This window comes from Littorina saxatilis, linkage group LG14 (genome assembly GCF_037325665.1).
Source record: "Littorina saxatilis isolate snail1 linkage group LG14, US_GU_Lsax_2.0, whole genome shotgun sequence".
NCBI lineage: Eukaryota > Metazoa > Mollusca > Gastropoda > Littorinimorpha > Littorinidae > Littorina > Littorina saxatilis.
This window is the reverse complement of record NC_090258.1, coordinates 11,187,618-11,207,305: the sequence shown is the minus strand read 5'-3', so window position 1 is coordinate 11,207,305 and position 19,688 is coordinate 11,187,618. Positions and strand designations below refer to the sequence as shown.

Below are 19,688 nucleotides of genomic sequence, written 5' to 3'. Positions count from 1 at the left end.
GCAAACCCATCTTATTTCCTGAATATATGTAACAATTAGGAAATAGGCTGTACTACTTCCTGTGTATTTGTTTGTTTGATTGGCTGTTTCGTTTTCTTTTTCCATTCTGTTTTTACACCCCCGGTATAGGGGTGTGTATAGGATTCGGTCCATGAGTTTGTTTGTTTGTTTGTGTTCGCATATAGATCTCAAGAATGAACGGACCGATCGTCACCAAACTTGGTGAACAGGTGCTATACATTCCTGAGACGGTCCTTACAAAAATTGGGACCAGTCAAACACACGGTTAGGGAGTTATTGGTGTGTATAGGATTCGGTCCATGTGTTTGTTTGTTTGTGTTCGCATATAGATCTCAAGAATGAACGGACCGATCGTCACCAAACTTGGTGAACAGGTTCTATACATTCCTGAGACGGTCCTTACAAAAATTGGGACCAGTCAAACACACGGTTAGGGAGTTATTGGTGTGTATAGGATTCGGTCCATGTGTTTGTTTGTTTGTTTGTGTTCGCATATAGATCTCAAGAATGAACGGACCGATCGTCACCAAACTTGGTGAACAGGTTCTATACATTCCTGAGACGGTCCTTACAAAAATTGGGACCAGTCAAACACACGGTTAGGGAGTTATTGGTGTGTATAGGATTTGGTCGATGTGTTTGTTTGTTTGTTTGTGTTCGCATATAGATCTCAAGAATGAACGGACCGATCGTCACCAAACTTGGTGAACAGGTTTTATACATTCCTGAGACGGTCCTTACAAAAATTGGGACCAGTCAAACACACGGTTAGGGAGTTATTGGTGGATTAAGATTCTACAAGGACTTATAGATGGACATACCTTCTCAGTTGGTGGCAGTCAGAATGGTAAGGACGGGGGTGTTATTCCTACCTCGGAGTAATTTTTACTTGTCTATTCTTGCCTTTGCATTTGTATTTGTTTTGATCAGTTTCCCTAGTACATTGTATTGTTTTTGTATGGCGCATTCATTTTGTCAATTTGTCAACATCCAATATCATGTTCATTCATGTAAGCTGTTTTAACAGTGCTCAAGCTGAAATTTATGTACATGATATAAGAAAGGTGTTTTAACAGCGACGAAGAACACTTTTGTGTGAGGCTTATAAACAAAGATGTTTTGTCAGTACTGGAATGGTGAATTAGGGGTATTAATAAGGTACTTTTCCAGCGCAGAAAGGTTGTAGCTAACGTGTTTTACCTTTGTTTAAGATGAAATTTGTGTTAGGGGTATAACAAAGGTGTTTTACTAGTCTTCAGTAAGAAATGTGTAGAAGGGGTATAACTAAGGTGTTTTATACTAGTGTCCAATATGAAATGTTTATAAGGGGTATAACTCAATTTATTTTACTAATGTCCAACATGAAATGTGAATAAGGGGTATAACTAAGGTGTTTAAACAGTGTCCAATATGAAATGTGTATAAGGGGTATAACTAATGTGTTTAACCAATGTCCAACATGAAATGTGTATCAGGGACAGGGGTATAAATAACTAAGGTGTTTTGCTTGTGTCTAGTGTGGAATGTGTATAAGGGGTATAACAAAGGTGTTTTACCAGTGTCTAGTACAAAATGTGCATAAGGGGTATAACTAAGGTGTTTAAACAGTGACCAATACGAAATGTGGATAAGGGGTATAACTTGGGTATTTAAACAGTGTCCAATATGAAATGTGTATAAGGGGTATAACTAAGGTGTTTTACCAGTGTCTAGTGTGGAATGTGTATAAGGGGTATAACTAAGGTGTTTTACCAGTGTCCAATACAAAATGTGTATAAGGGGTATAACTAAGCAGTTTTATACAGTGTCTGGTATGAAATGTGTATACGGGGTATAACTAAGGTGTTTTACCAGTGTCAAATATGAAATGTGTATAAGGGGTATACCAAAGGTGTTTTACCAGTGTCCAATATGAAATGTGTATAAGGGGTATAACTACGGTATTTTACCAGTGTCTAGTATGAAATGTGTATAAGGGGTATAACTACGGTATTTTACCAGTGTCTAGTATGAAATGTGTATAAGGGGTATAACTAAGGTGTTTTACCAGTGTCTAAATGTGTATAAGGGGTATAAACATTTATGGTGCGCCGCGCATGCATTCACCGTCGCTTGGGCGATCCCACCTGCGCGGACATACGCCGCGGAGACTACGCGCCGGTGCATTTAAATTCTAGGTTACACCGTCGCCACTGTCAATGCGCCATACCGACGCCGCGCAGTTCCGAAATGCGGGTGTATTTGTTTTGCTTGGTTTTTGTTGTTGTTGGTTTGTTTGTTTGTTAATTTTGTTTTTACGTAGAGCCGAAAGGTACATCGGATTGTGGGTTGGTCGTGCAGACGGTAGAAAAAAAAACCAGCTTTAAAATGTGAAAAAGTCCAAATAGCTATTTCTTTAATTTAATTCGGCGGCTAAACGGCTCAAGCGATTTCAAAATCCTTTTAAGACAGTATCATGCTATTGAAGGGGTACACTAAAAAACAATTGGCAAAACAATATCTGGCCCCTGACGGCAAGCAGCTTGATTTCCCCAAAACGTTTCACGAGAGCGGCGTCACGTCCTAACCGTAAGAGCTAGCGCCTGCGGATTTTTTGTGAACGAAGAGGGGGGGGGGGGGGGGGGGGGGGGGGGGGGGATGTGCTTATGAAAATCAAGTTTTCGAGAGCCTATAGGTCTTGTTTTTTTTTTTTAAAGAATTTAGTGGGGAGCGTCGGAAAAGATCTGTTTTCAAATGTAAACACAGTAGATAAAATAATAAGAAGATAGATAGATCTGTTTAACCAATCACAATGGAACTCCAAAATATTCCATAGATTAGTTTACTTAATTTTCAAAAGATAAGTTCGAAACATTATCATCTGATAAGTCGCCGTATAACCTTATAGGTTCCAGCGACTAAATATTCTTGATCCTGTTCCCCGGTTTTCGAACCAAGGGCGGCAACTGTGCAACCATAGACATGTACGTCATCATGATCTCCCCTTATTATGCGTTATTCATCGTCAATAATTTGAAATGGTAAGTTATATCTCTATGTTTTTTACATGTAAGTGTTCGGAAAAAATACAGTTATAGCAGTTATGTACAAAAACAAGCAGCAAATGCTCTTTTCGCCAAAGTAAAGTCCTTTTTTCTTTTGGTTTCTTACATGTGACACAGCACACCGCAAGCATTTAGGCGAATAACAAGTGAGTGGTATATATATATCATCAATTGTATCAGAGGTAACGGTGTTATTTACTTGCCATGTTCTTTACACGTTTTCCAATTGTTTCCTTAATTATTATGGGGGCGAGGACGCCCCCATTCTATACGGATAGTTTCGAGGTTGACCATGGGCAGCGCCATTTTGTTGTGAAATACGTCATCAGTTTGTGTACACAGGAAGTTGTGACATCCGTCACCCTATGGGAGGGGTGACGTCAAAATTGTTCATCTGTAGAAAGTTGTGAAATCCGTCACCCTATGGGAGGGGTGACGTCAAAATTGGTCATCACAGAGTTTGTGTAACACAGGAAGTTGTGAAATACGTCACCCTATGGGAGGGGTGACGTCAAAATTGTTCAACAAAAACATGATATGTCGCATTGTGCAGGGTCAACTGCAACAAACTCAAACCGAGCCATTCATACCTAGCTGTATTTGAGTGACTTATATACCCGACATTTTTATTTCTTATTTTTAGCACAGGTGTAGGAAAAATCATGAACCAAAATGTTATTTATTTTCTAATTTAACATTTTTTTTACAAATATGACCATGGTCTTTTAAACATACAGTGACATTAAACATTGTTATGTTAAAAAAAAGAAAAAAGAAAAAAAGCTTTTGTGCACAAATCAGAAAATACATTGTACATTTTACCTACAGGCCAAACCGTGAGTGTCTGTGGCAAAGCCCGACCCAGGAAATTGCACTGATTTTATATTTAGATCAGAGAGAAATTGTCAAGAACAGGCGCTTGCATTTGGATGTGTCCAATGATAGTAGGTTTGGTTGTGATCAATCAGAATAATGTAGGAATAAAAATGTATGACAGTTTAGTATGATGACATGTAATTCACATATGCTGAAATATGATATTATACATCATGTAATATTATTATGGCTGTTGCCATGACCATGAAACCCAACAAAGGTTTAATGTAATGTAATTCAAAATACCAAAACCGAGCACCTATTAATCTCGTCTTTGCGCGTGAAGATTGAGGCCGTCTGCCAGTAGCGGTTAGGTCATACAGTGGAACCCCTCTCTAGCGACCTTTAAAATGTTGACAAAAATCGGTCCTTGTGGAGGAGGGTCCTTACAGAGGGAGGGGGCGGAGTCAGGGGGCCACAAAGAAAGTCAGATTTAAAAAAAAAAAGAAAACAGAGAAGTTTGAGTTGCTGACGACCGTTCTCTCTGAAAGCAAACTGCTTCGATTTCATGTTTGTCCTTGGTGTCCACCAGTTCTGGTGCATGTACTACCCTGGCCAAGTTTCCTCTCAAGACATCAAAGAGACCGCCCCAGTATACTCTACAGCCTCTGGGCGAACCACCTCTCATAGCTAAAACTGGGTCAATGACCCCTGGGAAGAAGGTCAGTGTCTATAAAAATTTTACTCCTAGGCCTGCGGCCAGGGGGGGGGGGGGGAGTATACCGGTACCATTTGAGAATCAGACCAAATGAGAATTGAACCATTTGAGAACATCCTTTTTTTTCAATCACTACATCGAAGGCCTGCGGCCCGGGGTTCACATGGGTTGGTTTGTTTGTTTGTTTCAAACCCACACCCATATACACACATTTCCCATTTAAACCATTTGTCGGCCCCCTGTCGATATTTATCGACTAAGTTCCTTGTTGCTTGATGCCGTGTATGATATTTCAATATGTCTTTCAACAGTGTGTCCATTTACATTGCGTACATGCATAGTCATAGTAACTCGAATTTTGTTTTACTTCGAATTACTTGGGATGCGCCGCATCGACTTCTAGCATGCATGTCACCTGCTCCAGGCATGGTCACGCGATGGTCAGGCGCACCATATACGCATGCGCCGCGTCGACTAGTGGACGATCATAGTATTGACTGAGGCGCATGCACCAAAGTTTCATGAGGCGCATGCACGGCGCAGGTGTATGGTGCATGCGCGGCGCATGCGCGGCGCACCCAAAACAGTGACCAATGGATAAGGGGTATAACTTAAGCATTTAAACAGTGTCCAATATGATATGTGTATAAGGGGTATAACTAAGGTGTTTTAACAGTGTCTAGTATGTAATGTGGATAAGGGGTATAACTAAGGTGTTTTACCAGTGTCTAGTATGTAATGTGTATAAGGGGTATAACTAAGGTGTTTTACCTGTGTCTAGTATGTAATGTGGATAAGGGGTATAACTAAGGTGTTTTACCAGTGTCTAGTATGTAATGTGGATAAGGGGTATAACTCAGGTGTTTAACCAGTGTCTAGTATGTAATGTGGATAAGGGGTATAACTAAGGTGTTTTACCAGTGTCTAGTATGTAATGTGGATAAGGGGTATAACTAAGGTGTTTTACCAGTGTCTAGTATGTAATGTGGATAAGGGGTATAACTAAGGTGTTTAAACAGTGTCTAGTATGTAATGTGCATAAGGGGTATAACTAAAGTGTTTAACCAGTGTCTAGTATGTAATGTGGATAAGGGGTATAACTAAGGTGTTTAAACAGTGTCTAGTACGAAATGTGTATAAGGGGTATAACTAAGGTGTTTTAACAGTGTCCAATATGAAATGTGTATAAGGGGTATAACTAAGGTGTTTAAACAGTGTCTAGTATGTAATGTGGATAAGGGGTATAACTAAGGTGCTTTACCAGTGTCTAGTACGAAATGTGTATAAGGGGTATAACTAAGGTGTTTAACCAGTGTCCAGTATGTAATGTGGTATAACTAAGGTGTTTTACCTGTGTCTAGTATGGAATGTGTATAAGGGGTACAGGGGTCGCGCTAGCTTTTTAAAAAACGCGTAAGTCATACGCAAGGAAACGAAAAAAACGCGTCACGGACCAATATTTTTGCGTACTACGAAAACACGTACAGACACAAACAAAACACGCACGAAAGACTTAAAGACACTCCTTACCTAAATACGGCGAGTTTTCCTGTCGAACTCCGCGCACGCCTGTCGAATAACACCACTGCTGTCTCCAACCTTCTGGCCTTGCGAGTTTGTTTCCCGCTCTAATACGACTAGACACACTTTCCGCCTTTTGGAAGCGCGAGATGGGAGAGCAGCTAATGTCTGTTTCATTATCCGACAAGACATTATCTGGTAATACCCTCGTTACGTTCGTTTGCGATACTTCGATGCAAAAAGAAACGGACTTTAGTTTTGACGCGCAGATTTTATGTGTGTCGTCACTTCTCGAGCCCTATAGTCAGTTTCAGGATCGGGTGATTATTAAGTCAGAGCAAAAGCGCTGCGTGAAGACAAGAAAAAGTTACAATATTTTTGCGTATGGCTTACGCGGCGCGGCGAAAAAAACGCGTCAGCGACTTTTAAAATGCGTCAAATACGCAAAAATCGTGCGTAAACGCGATCCCTGGGGGTATAACTAAGGTGTTTTACCAGTGTCTAGTATGTAATGTGGATAAGGGGTATAACTAAGGTGTTTTACCAGTGTCTAGTATGTAATGTGGATAAGGGGTATAACTCAGGTGTTTAACCAGTGTCTAGTATGTAATGTGGATAAGGGGTATAACTAAAGTGTTTTACCAGTGTCTAGTATGTAATGTGGATAAGGGGTATAACTCAGGTGTTTAACCAGTGTCTAGTATGTAATGTGGATAAGGGGTATAACTAAGGTGTTTTACCAGTGTCTAGTATGTAATGTGGATAAGGGGTATAACTAAGGTGTTTTACCAGTGTCTAGTATGTAATGTGGATAAGGGGTATAACTCAGGTGTTTAACCAGTGTCTAGTATGTAATGTGGATAAGGGGTATAACTAAGGTGTTTTACCAGTGTCTAGTATGTAATGTGGATAAGGGGTATAACTAAGGTGTTTAAACAGTGTCTAGTATGTAATGTGGATAAGGGGTATAACTAAGGTGTTTAAACAGTGTCTAGTATGTAATGTGCATAAGGGGTATAACTAAAGTGTTTAACCAGTGTCTAGTATGTAATGTGGATAAGGGGTATAACTAAGGTGTTTAAACAGTGTCTAGTATGTAATGTGGATAAGGGGTATAACTAAGGTGTTTAAACAGTGTCTAGTACGAAATGTGTATAAGGGGTATAACTAAGGTGTTTTAACAGTGTCCAATATGAAATGTGTATAAGGGGTATAACTAAGGTGTTTAAACAGTGTCTAGTATGTAATGTGGATAAGGGGTATAACTAAGGTGTTTAAACAGTGTCTAGTATGTAATGTGGATAAGGGGTATAACTAAGGTGTTTTACCAGTGTCTAGTATGTAATGTGGATAAGGGGTATAACTAAGGTGTTTAAACAGTGTCTAGTATGTAATGTGGATAAGGGGTATAACTAAGGTGCTTTACCAGTGTCTAGTACGAAATGTGTATAAGGGGTATAACTAAGGTGTTTAACCAGTGTCCAGTATGTAATGTGGTATAACTAAGGTGTTTTACCTGTGTCTAGTATGGAATGTGTATAAGGGGTATAACTCAGGTGTTTTACCAGTGTCTAAGATTTTATTAGTGTATGGGAATAACTAAGGTGTTTAACCAGTGACCAAGATGAAATGTGTGTGAGGGGTAAGGAGTTTGTTATAATTTGATCAAATGATTTGATTTGGCTTTGACTGTGCCTAATAATTTCATTGATTCGCGCGATGAGCAGAACCATCTTTAATTGCATTCTCCTGAGGAATGTCCACTTTGTAGCATGTGTTTTCAAGTAGCAATTGTTGGTTTTGTGGATTGTGAAGTACGTCGAGCACTCTCTTCATACTTGTTGTTGCTGCTATGATTTTACAACTGTTTGTGGAGTGTCAGTGTGTGTTTCCCTTGAAGATATTCATCCGCCGACAATTTCTTTCTTTTGAAGTGGTACTGTGTGTGTGTGTGTGAGTGTGTGTGTGTGAGAGAGAGAGAGAGAGAGAGAGAGAGAGAGAGAGAGAGAGAGAGAGAGAGAGAGAGAGAGAGAGAGAGAGAGAGAGAGACTATTAGGGTTTAACGTCCTCTTAGACCAACTGGTCTATATTGGGACAGGTATTGGTAATACGCTGAAGATATGGTGTGATACTTTGATTCGAACAAGCCCGCTGTGGCTGTCTTCTTCGACACACCAGCATTGGGTTTGTCTCGTCCAAGCTAGTATCGAAATACGATCATGATAATCAGAGATGATGCATGCGTGTCTTCGTGTTTTCCAAACCCCGAGACTTTCGCTGTGAACGTGGGATCTTTTTCGTGACTCTGAGAAATAAATCTCTCGCCGAACGTGGGGATCGAACCAGACAGACAGAGAGAGAGAGAGAGAGAGAGAGAGAGAGAGAGAGAGAGAGAGAGAGAGAGAGAGAGAGAGAGAGAGAGAGAGAGAGAGAGAGAGAGAGAGAGAGAGAGAGAGAGAGAGAGAGAGAGAGAGAGAGAGAGAGAGCACGCGTACACACACAAATACAATAACCACACACACTTCAAGCGATCTGTCTTGGTCAAACACACACACACACACACACAGAGGCTTTTTGGCAAAACAAATCAGTTTATTGTATCCAGCAATATATCTGTCTTCTGAACAGCGACCCTCTCTGCACACACACTGTTCCACAGTCCAATTAAAGGTGTGAGTAAAACAGGAAAAAGTGGCATACCAACAAACAAACAAACAAACAATCAAACAGACAGACAAACGAACAAATCATCAAGTCAATCAACCCAATACATTGAAGACACCAACGAAATATTATGACATCTCTACGTTATCACACAATGATACAACGATAGACTAGGTCAATGACGTCACTTCACCATGACGTACCGCCTGATTATGTAATGACGTAACCACGTGAATCAACCATACACCACAGAGAACGAACAAATATCGTCAACAAAAATAAATATATTTTAAAAGACTTGTGTTTGGCCACGAATTGTGGTACCTTAACTGCCCTTGTCAGAACACTTTATGTTTATTATTTACAGAAACAGATTTATATTTGGAGAAAAAAAAGATGAGCTCAGCCTAAACTATACTAACAATACAAGGTACTATAGAAAATCAATTTTAGTATTGGATTTAATGACTGATACACGAACACAACTGATATAACCAGGAAAGGTACAGCATGGCCAAAAGCCTTTAAATCCTTTGGTGTTTTACCTTGTATCTGATTAATTTTGCAGAAAATCTGGAAAATTAGAAGACTCCTATGTTGGTTACCAAAGGGTGGTTGATCATTCGTAAGCCAAAGTGGCGAAACGCTCAACTTAGTTCAAGTAACAAATTGTCCTGAACTTCCCGGTGTAAAACCAAAAGCATAAGTTTGGGCAAAGAACATCACAGTGACGTAAAATGAATAAACGGACGAAGATTCATTGAATCACAATACTAGGAACTTCTGTGGTATCCCCTTTATTACACATCACACATCATCTGTCTTTACACGTCACGAATAATATGACGTCGACACAAGGTAAAGAGTTCTTAACAAACAGTTTTCTCACAAATCGTGTTCTAACACAGTAATTCAAAAACAGCAACATAACCAATTATGCCAGCATATGTGTATAAGACTACAAAACAGCGTTCAACAGAATGGAGGTAAAAACCAAAAACTTACAAAACTATACCGTCTTCACACGACTTCTCAAAAGCAAATATCTGACTGTGTATTGCTTTTTTGTGAACCGAAAAAATGAACCTTTGTACATAAAGTCAAAATAAAACAAATAAAAACACTCTTCTTAAAAAAGGTCCTTATACTCTGCTGATGGGATACCTTACCGCCAATATCATCAGCCTTTATTTGCTGTATGCAGCAACGTTGGTTAAAATGAGCATATAATACATAGGTCTTGCGGTTTTTGCTGAAACAAATACACAGTTAAAACAGAAGAAAATAAATCAATTTGAAACCTGTGATTGGCAAAAATGTTATCTCTTAAAAAAAAATCGATTGTTACCTGTGATTGGTCATTTTACATCTTTATTAAACATAAAGAGAACATCAAAAGTCAAATGCGAAAGGATCGCCCAGTACAGAACATGCAGAAAACACTCAACGGACTAGAACAATAAAACAAATACTCGGGGTGTTCAGGGAAGAACCGAAGGGTTAGGGGGGTACGGGGACACAGGGTTTCAACTGAAAACAAAAACAAGTCGCGTAAGGCGAAAATACAATATTTAGTCAAGTAGCTGTCGAACTCACAGAATGAAACTGAACGCAACGCAACGCAGCAAGACCGTATACTCGTAGCATCGTCACTCCACCGCCCGTGGCAAAGGCAGTGCACGTGGAATTGACAAGAAGAGCGGGGTATTCGTTGCGCTGAGAAGGATAGCACGCTTTTCTGTACCTCTCTTCGTTTTAACTTTCTGAGCGTGTTTTTAATCCAAACATATCATATCTATATATTTTTGGAATCAGGAACCGACAAGGAATAAGATGAAAGTGTTTTTAAATTGATTTCGAAAAAAAATTTTTGATAATAATTTTTATATATTTAATTTTCAGAGCTTGTTTTTAATCCGAATATAACATATTTATATGTTTTTGGAATCAGCAAATGATGGAGAATAAGATAAACGTAAATTTGGATCGTTTTATAAATTTTTATTTTTTTTTACAATTTTCAGATTTCTAATGACCAAAGTCATTAATTAATTTTTAAGCCACCAAGCTGAAATGCAATACCGAACCCCGGGCTTCGTCGAAGAGTACTTGACCAAAATTTCAACCAATTTGGTTGAAAAATGAGGGCGTGACAGTGCCGCCTCAACTTTCACGAAAAGCCGGATATGACGTCATCAAAGACATTTATCAAAAAAATGAAAAAAACGTTCGGGGATTTCATACCCAGGAACTCTCATGTCAAATTTCATAAAGATCGGTCCAGTAGTTTAGTCTGAATCGCTCTACACACACACACACACACACACACACACACACACGCACAGACAGACAGACACACATACACCACGACCCTCGTCTCGATTCCCCCTCGATGTTAAAATATTTAGTCAAAACTTGACTAAATATAAAAAACACGACTTAGAAGATCGGAACCAAGCCAACAAGCGCCTATTCGCGCCAACCGTAAACGAAACAAATATGTACACGATTCCCTGATTTTCTTCAAATTTGGAGAAAAAGAAAAATGCAAGAAAAGTTATTATGAACACAAACACAAACGATAGAAGAAAAAACAAAATGGACATCATATAATTAGGTCGTGGTTTCTAAGACGGCAGTAGTAATCAACGCAAACTGCAGCCAGTAATACTTAAAAAACATGAACAGTGTTTTTTTAACGAAAATAACGGAAGTGTAAGCAGTGGACTCGTGTTATTTGAAGAGCAGGTTTAGCAGCTATCTGCCAGTAATGCTTCTCTCATGAAAATAATGCTTCGTTCTTTTCAGCGAAACGATTAAATCACAAATACGATACGATTAAATCACAAATACGGTACAACACACGACAACACTGCACAGAACAGGTAATAGTTACCCCAGGAGGAAACAATAACTGACAAATAACATCCCAGTCAACAAATCACTTTCTGTTACACCGGCTATCACAAACAGCCCGGGTTAACTAACTCCATTTAAATCACTGTTTCATGAATGTTGGAACAAGATTGACGATGAAGAAACAAGGTTTTAAAACAGCACTTGTCTAGCAAGGGAGAAACTATATTCCAAGAGGTTTATAACTTGCACCGCTAGGCAGCCAAAGAGAACTGACAACGGACATACACAACTAATTGCACATTTTCTGAACAGTTCATTATTTTATTACACAGAATATGCGGCCTTTCAACGATGTATTGTAACAGCATTCAGTATATGCATACTTTCAAAAAGTGAGAAATTTAAAAAAATCAAATATCAAAAAGAATTGCCAAATCTTCACCCATCTACTACTCTCGACTTTCCTGTGCTAATTTTGGGCGCCAATTGTGCACGTGCTATTTTATTCACTGTCACTAGGGCAGCTACACTTCGAAATACATTTCGTATACAGATCTTCCATTCTAAAAGAAGACCTTTTCACAAATTTGTGTCTCATTTTCTAAAGAGTAGGTACACATTTCAATGACATCATCAATAACTATTCTACAGACACAGAATACTTCAAAAACCGTGTGTAAAGATACACAAAGTCCAACGGCAGAGATATTGAGTTAGCTTTTCACCAAAAGAGGATCATATACATAAAATAAGCACTCCAGTGACACTGTTGTAGCATGCCCGTATGCAAAAAGAAAAACGCGTAGAAAATAAAGCACTCTGTTTCACAACCTTGGATGATTTGAATCAATTTATAGAAAGAAGGGAAAAATAAATTAATTTTACTTCATCGATTGAAAACATTTTCAGGCATGGTTGACTTCAAGAGAACAATTGAAATATGAGCATTTGTTTCTATATCTACAACAGTGAAGGCCTTTTAAGTTTGAACAACATTCTTCTTCTCCTTAGCAGACAATAATTCTTCATTAATTAATTCACATGATTTGGTGATGCAAGGAACATGACCTCTGTTCCTTTCTAGGCTAAAGCACGAATTAAAATGTCATTGGAACCTGCAGTGCTTACCAGTTGGAGTTTAAGTTTAATTTTTTTTTTATATGTAATTACTCTTTACGTATCTTTTCTTCGGATGAAAGCGAGACTAATGTACGTTTGGAAACGATTTTGGAGACTATTTCTTGTACTTCAAAACGGCAACAGCAACACCCCCCCCCCCTTCCCCTTCTTAGAAGTTTTCATGAGCAAAATACCTTGCAAATAAGACAACCACTGGCGCATGTTCAAGTGTTTATTCCTGAGCTTTGCGGAGCCTTTGCCACTTCTACTTCTTTTTCAGATAAGTCAGCTTTTCTTTTAAGTGATTACTTTTCGGGGGTCAAGGTCCTATCATACACATGTTAACGTTAGAAAAGGCTGGCACAACGGATGATACTTTACCATGAAGAGAGGAGCGATGGTAGTGAAAAGCACAATGAATTCTGCTTTGAGAAGATCACAAATGAAACAGTGAACAAGTAACGTTTCAGCAATCATCTTGGTAAAACTGTGCAAGAAGCATCATATCCGCACATCACATTATTGAAGACAGCGGAACGATTTTGGAACACTGACTGAATCTGATGTCAAAAGCTGACACAATGTATGATAACAGCACACTTTCATCCTAATTTATCGCAGTAATTACTCTAATCACGGTAGTAATTATTCTAATATCCATAGTATGCGACAAGAATGATGTGAACTGTATTGCGAAATAACTTATTCTAAATCACTATACTCAAATGAAATAAAATGACAGTCAAGTTCGATCAACATGAAAAACACTAGAAACCAGTGCATTGTAGTAAACGTTGCGTATTGCGTTTGTAATTATGCTTGCCAATATAACATACAACAACCAGTCGTTTTGAAATACTGTTACAAAAATAAATTTACACGCATTGAAAAAAGGAAATACTGCTATCGGATAAAGTTTCGTGCAAGTGAAATTGTCGTTTAGGGTCGTGTATCTGATTAATTACACTAACCGATGCACAGGGCATGACTGATTGACAGGGACCTGCAAGGGTTTAGATGGGGTATGGTGTGAATGAACCAGCAGTTTGTGTGACGTGGCAAACAAAAAGGAACAGGGAGGTGTTAGGGAATGCTCCAACATTGTTAAGCTAAATCACTGACATAGATATAGATATATATACTGTCTCACCCAATTAAGAAAATCATACCTGCTGTTAAAATGCTTATTGTTTCCAATGTTTGAGGTACTGGCTTCTCTTTTCTGTTACTCCCATATGTCATCTTACTCAGTTGATGTTTCTTTAATTTGATACTCACGTGTGAGTGAAATAGATACGCGTTATCAAAACAAGACTGGCCTTTCATTATTTCACATCGAAATAACATCTTTTCCTTTCGCTTCATCGTCGCTAAAGCGACAAAAAGCTGCTACAGAATGTATATAAAGTTCTACCAACCTCCAGCTACTCGAGAAACAACCTGAAATACCCACCCTTCACACCGTGGAACAGGACAATAAATTGTACACTTGGTAGAGCAGAAGAGCTACAAAACGCTCCAAGGCAACATGTCACTTGAGCCACAAATACCATTCTTACAGTAAGTCAACAGTAATTACAAACACACAAGATGATAACCAAGGTCAAATCTATTATATTATCCAGTGATTTCAAGAGAGGGAAAAACGGATATACAGTTTATGTACAGGGTGATTATGGGTCGTATTATGTTGCTGAGTAAACACTTAGTGTTGATATTGTTTGTCAAGTTCTTAAAAAAGAAAAGAAAGGGCAAATGATTTTCAATATAGCAATATTGCACGGATATGGGAGTATACTATGCTCCAAACCATTTTGGCAATACATTTGGCGAGTATCTAGACCAACATCGGAAAACAAACGATTCATATACACACAAACGACAGTTCTCTCTGAACTGATATGTTCAAAATGCAGGGTACGAAGAAACTGATTTAACAACTCGTCAAAAATGAATAAAATCACTGAACTGTTTTTTTTAAAAAACAATAACCTAGTTCGACTGCTGCTTTAGATCTGTGTTAAACTGTTACATACCGGTTGGCAAGAAAGAGGTATCTTTTGAGAACAAAATAAAGTTTCACGAAAGCTAGTCTAACACTGTGAACAAAAGGATACAATAGAGTCGATTCACTATTTTAAACCCAACGTGTTTAAAGTTACTTTTTTTCCTTCAGAGAACAGTGTACCTTTACGCACACATGTTCCGTCTTTTCATATACAGACTACAAGCGTGGATAGTGGCACAGAGCATGTTAATAAGAGCAAGACGTCAACATAAAGATCGAACAGACAGTGAATATTCAGTGGTCGAGGACAACAATCGTTATTACTGCACATGCCAACACTGACAGAAAGTTATATTGCCATTCGGATTTTTGTTTACAAATCGCTTTTTAAAATTTTTTTTTTTTTTAACCTGTAACACACATCAACAGTTCTTGGTCATCAAAACACATGAAAGAAACTTATGAAATCTGAACAACATCAATGATAAAATCGGCAAGAAGATTTCCTCAGTGTACATATAATAGCAAATTATACGCTGGCACAACCACAGCGGGCAGCTAGCCATCTGAACGCAATTACAGAGAGGAGAAAACAGCCATCTGAACACATCTAGCACAACCAAAATTCCTCACGGCCATCTTGGCTGCTTCTGAAGACTGCACACAACTCTGTGCACAACGAACGGGTTTCTACCGCTACATGACAAGACAATCATTGGGTTCCACGTAGTATAGACTACTACGTTCACAATGATTGCTTCCACACAGTATATACTACTACGTTTACAATGATTGCCATCGACTGCAGCTTATCAGCTCTGGGAAACGAGTTTCAAGCAGTAGTGTTGTGAACATGAACGGTGAAACTGTTTCATTGTTATTCTTTAAGTCGCCAGGGGCCCTTACCACCTCTCTACCCTAAGTCGCCAGGGGCCCTTACCACCTCTCTACCCCTCACCACGCGAAATAAATTACAGAAAAAAAGTTTTTTTTTATCCACTTCATGTTAGCATTCTTAATGGGAAAAAATTGTGACGCCTTAGAAGAACGCATAATTTGCGCCCAAATTCGATTTGCACATCCGATCATTGCCACTATAATATGGTACCAAGCATAATGATTACACAGCTCTTCTCTCCTATCTTTTGAGGGAACAAGGTGGAGATATGACGACGTTAATCAGCCACAGACAACACAACTGGCACGAACGGAGAATTTATTCCCAACATTAGACTTTCTTTCTTTATTTGGTGTTTAACGTCGTTTTCAACCACGATGGTTATATCGCGACGGGGAAAGGGGGGAAAGGGGGGAGATGGGATAGAGCCACTTGTTAATTGTTTCTTGTTCACAAAAGCACTAATCAAAAATTTGCTCCAGGGGCTTGCAACGTAGAACAATGTATTACCTTACTGGGAGAATGCAAGTTTTCAGTACAAAGGACTTAACATTTCTTACATACTGCTTGACTAAAATCTTTACAAAAATCCCAACATTAGACAAGGTACACGCTCCTCGTGAACGATTTCATTATATCGGATGGGATAAGTGCCTGTCAGGTGATTTCCCCCGTGTCACAACCAAACATAAGGACACGTATCTGGTAATCACAAAGATCCTAAAACACTAAAAACAGCAGATAGCTTTTCATCTTGACCAGCTTTCCAACAACAGCTCCCTACTCCCTTGAAAGTGCGTATAATACAGTGCGACATCTCAAATTGTAATCTCAGTCTCAGTGGCTGAACTTCGAAGCTCCCGAGAACTGCTCAGCAGATTTCAACAAGCCAAACATGCTTGAAATATAAACTACTCTCGCCAGTGTTGACATCGTAGTGTTTGGAATCAGCCAAATATGTTGAGCGAGCTAAAAGCTAGAGCAGGTGTTGGTTAACAGCTACCCCAGGGTTAAGATGGTCAGCCATCTTCCACACACCCCGTGTCATTCCCCAGCCCAGCAGTGATGACACACTCTTGACGGGTTGGCAAGCAGGACAACCACAACCAAGGGACGTACTGTGCAAGGACTGGCAACGAACTAACCACTTAACCAGGTTACTGAACCAGCTGCCACGAAAAAGCGACCCATAGTCAATTCGTCCTTGCCCCAAACTGTGGCTCGACGTTGGCATCATGTCAAATAGTTGTGGCTCACCATTGGCCCAATTTCCTTTGGACTTCTCCTGGACATTGTAAACACTGGTAGCCAAATTTCAATTAAACTGTCTCATCGTTGGCCAGTGTTTGCGTGAGTGTCAGATGATAGTTCGGCCGTTCGTGTATTAGTTCACGGCTTGACTGTGTGTCTTTGTGGTCCTCTGGGAACTATGAAGCAGTATTGTGCATCTCAGCCAAAGAGGGGAACCAACTATGAGCCGCTTCTTCATGGTCAAGCAGGTTCTCTAAACAACATTACACACACATAGGCCGACAGAGAGAAACACATACAGCAACAACGTAGACAACGCCCAGGGAAAAGAAAACAAATATCCTGACACACGCGCACATACACTAACAAAACAAATCAAAGGGTAAAGTGAAATGGCGAGCCAGCTAGCGCATGATAATGGAGACTTTCAAGATTTCTTCAAGGCTGATTGAAATGGAGAAAAGAAGGATAGTAGTACTGGCGCTGTTGTGTTAGTCAGTATGGTGCAAACTTAGGCCTCTCCGCAGCCTTGAGAGCGTTGGCGGTCATCCCGACTCGCAGCTTGGTGGTCAAGGCCTTGCGGTCAACCGCCATGGCGCCTGCAGCATGGGCGGCGTGGGCAGCGGCTGACTGGGCATGGTCGACAAAGCCCATGGGGTTGTAGCTACTGAAGTAGGTGATAGGCGCGGTGGCTGGCTTCATCGTCATGGGCTGCATCGGGATGGCCATGGGGGCTGGGTGGGAATGCTGCGGCTGCGCGGGGTGGGCCATTTGGGTCATAGAGGTCGAGGTCACTGGAGGGTTCGAGGTCGGGTCAACGAGGGTCAAGGCCTTATGCAACTCCATGCTGAAGAGTAAAATAAAAATGGAGGGAAGGGAGAGGAGGTGGGATAAAAAAAAAATTGGGTAGGGAAAGGAAGGAAGGTGGGAGAGAACAGGAAGAAAAAAAAGTATTAGACCAAAAACACAATCCACTGTCACAGAAAAAAAAAGAAAAAACATTCTCATCGCTATATGAATATACGAGGAAGAGTTAAAAAACTCAAAGTCCAACCAAAGACAGATCATGCTGACAGAGCAGTGGCAACATTGCCGTGTACTGGCGCCAGGAATTGCGGTGATGGTGGTGGTAGTGGTGGCGGTGGAGGGAGGGTGAGGGAGGTTGCTGAGTAAGTGTCAAAGGTGGAAGGATAAACATGTAGTTATAAAAATAGCAGAGTGCAAAAAAGAATAGCTCCAAAGTAGCTTCCGCGCTAGATAACGACAAGAAACTCCATAACACAAAAAGAGGATTGTCGGAAGCGACCACTGATTAATAGGGGACACTGGGGCTAACCAAAGTGCATGAGATACGTCCAGCGTTACATGAACATAGGGGAACCGGAGGTAAGGTCGACATGACAGAGACTTTGTTAGGACACACAAAAAGCGGCAAGGGAGTGAATAGCAGGGGTGGCCATTGTTACATTATCAATCAAAAGACACAGAGATAAAAAGACACGGAAACTTGGGCATTTGACTTTTGATGACATCCACAGGTATAGTGAAAGGCACAGTTTACTTAACAGAACAAAAAGGATAAAAATGAACCACTGAAAAAGTCTTGGAGAGAGTATACTGCCAATTTTCTTATGCCTAAACTAAAGCAGATTGAATAAGAAAAAACGGTGTAACAGAAATCTGATTTTAAGAAAGAAAAAAATGTCCTTAAAAAGTGATAACTTAGATTGGGCAGGGAAGGGTGGAAGTAGCAAACCCCTCCCCTCTCTCCTCCCCCACCACGTTGCGAGGCAAAAAATCATTTCTTGTTCACATTTGAACAAAACATTCGAGAATTTGTTTGAGAAGTCGTGTGTTACAATGCCATGATCTGTCTTTAGTTGTCCATCCCCGTCGCGATATAACCTTCGTGGTTGAAAACGACGTTAAACACCAAATAAACAAAGAAAAGTTGTCCATCTCTAAAAAAAAAAAAAAAAGCATCAATAAATATTCCATACTTAAAAGAACATTCAATAAATAAAAAATTCTTCCTTCTAAAAATAAACAATCAATCATACAATGGCCGCCGTCAATATACGGAAATTAAAATGCACGAAACAAAAGCATCAACTACTAAATGATAATGTGAACAACGATATTGTATCAGTTTCTCATGTTCAGGTAAATGTATGCCTGAAAAACCTTGCACAGAACTCTCATTTTCTGAAAACAATGCGAGTCTCGTCATTCCTCACATGACAGAAATCTGTCAGTTGATCTTTGTTCAATCACAAACAAGTCTTTTAGTGTTGTTTGAAATGCACAGACTCTGCCATGTGAGATGACTAAGTCGCAAAATCAAATACCAGTCCTTTCTTGAAAAAAAAAGATGAAAAGGCAAAACATTTAAAACAAGGGCATGTTGTAATTCTAGTTCTAAGACGTAACAGGTAATGGTAGACTACGACTAAGGTACAGCGAAAAACATCAAAACACAGGACTTTTTAACGACAGTTGGAAGAATGAGTTTTGGTGGAAATCATGAAAACGGATCAACTATTTATAACCCCCTTTTCTGACTGGCTCAAAACTGGCTGCTGCTCATATATCAAATAATGTAAATAATATAATCACAGTTTTCGTGCAACGGTAAACAATCACAACTTTTCGTTCGTGATACCCGAATGTCACTGGCTTTCACCACCCCTCTCTCCCACCTCTTGAAATGCGAGTACATATCCGACCGTGTGATATTAACAGATATCACATCAACGCCAACAGACGCAC

General features: G+C 39.6%; 1 protein-coding gene and 1 long non-coding RNA gene across 12 annotated transcripts in view; one reads left to right on the top strand and one right to left on the bottom strand.

The window, feature by feature from the left end:
- The first annotated feature begins 7,425 nt into the window (after positions 1-7,425).
- On the top strand, positions 7,426-8,038 carry LOC138947094 (uncharacterized). Its single transcript, XR_011449546.1, has 2 exons — positions 7,426-7,537; positions 7,628-8,038. It is a non-coding gene; the product is annotated as an uncharacterized lncRNA (long non-coding RNA).
- A 653-nt stretch (positions 8,039-8,691) lies between these two features.
- LOC138947097 (poly(rC)-binding protein 3-like) overlaps positions 8,692-19,688 on the bottom strand; it is a 121,009-nt gene continuing 110,012 nt past the window's right edge. For 10 of the 11 annotated variants that reach the window (XM_070318543.1, XM_070318541.1, XM_070318542.1 and 7 more), the window contains one exon: positions 8,692-17,766. In XM_070318543.1, the coding sequence (XP_070174644.1) occupies positions 17,415-17,766 (352 nt within the window). In that variant the 3' untranslated portion in view covers positions 8,692-17,414. The remainder of the gene's footprint in view (positions 17,767-19,688) is intronic. The other variant, XR_011449547.1, reaches the window with a different exon arrangement.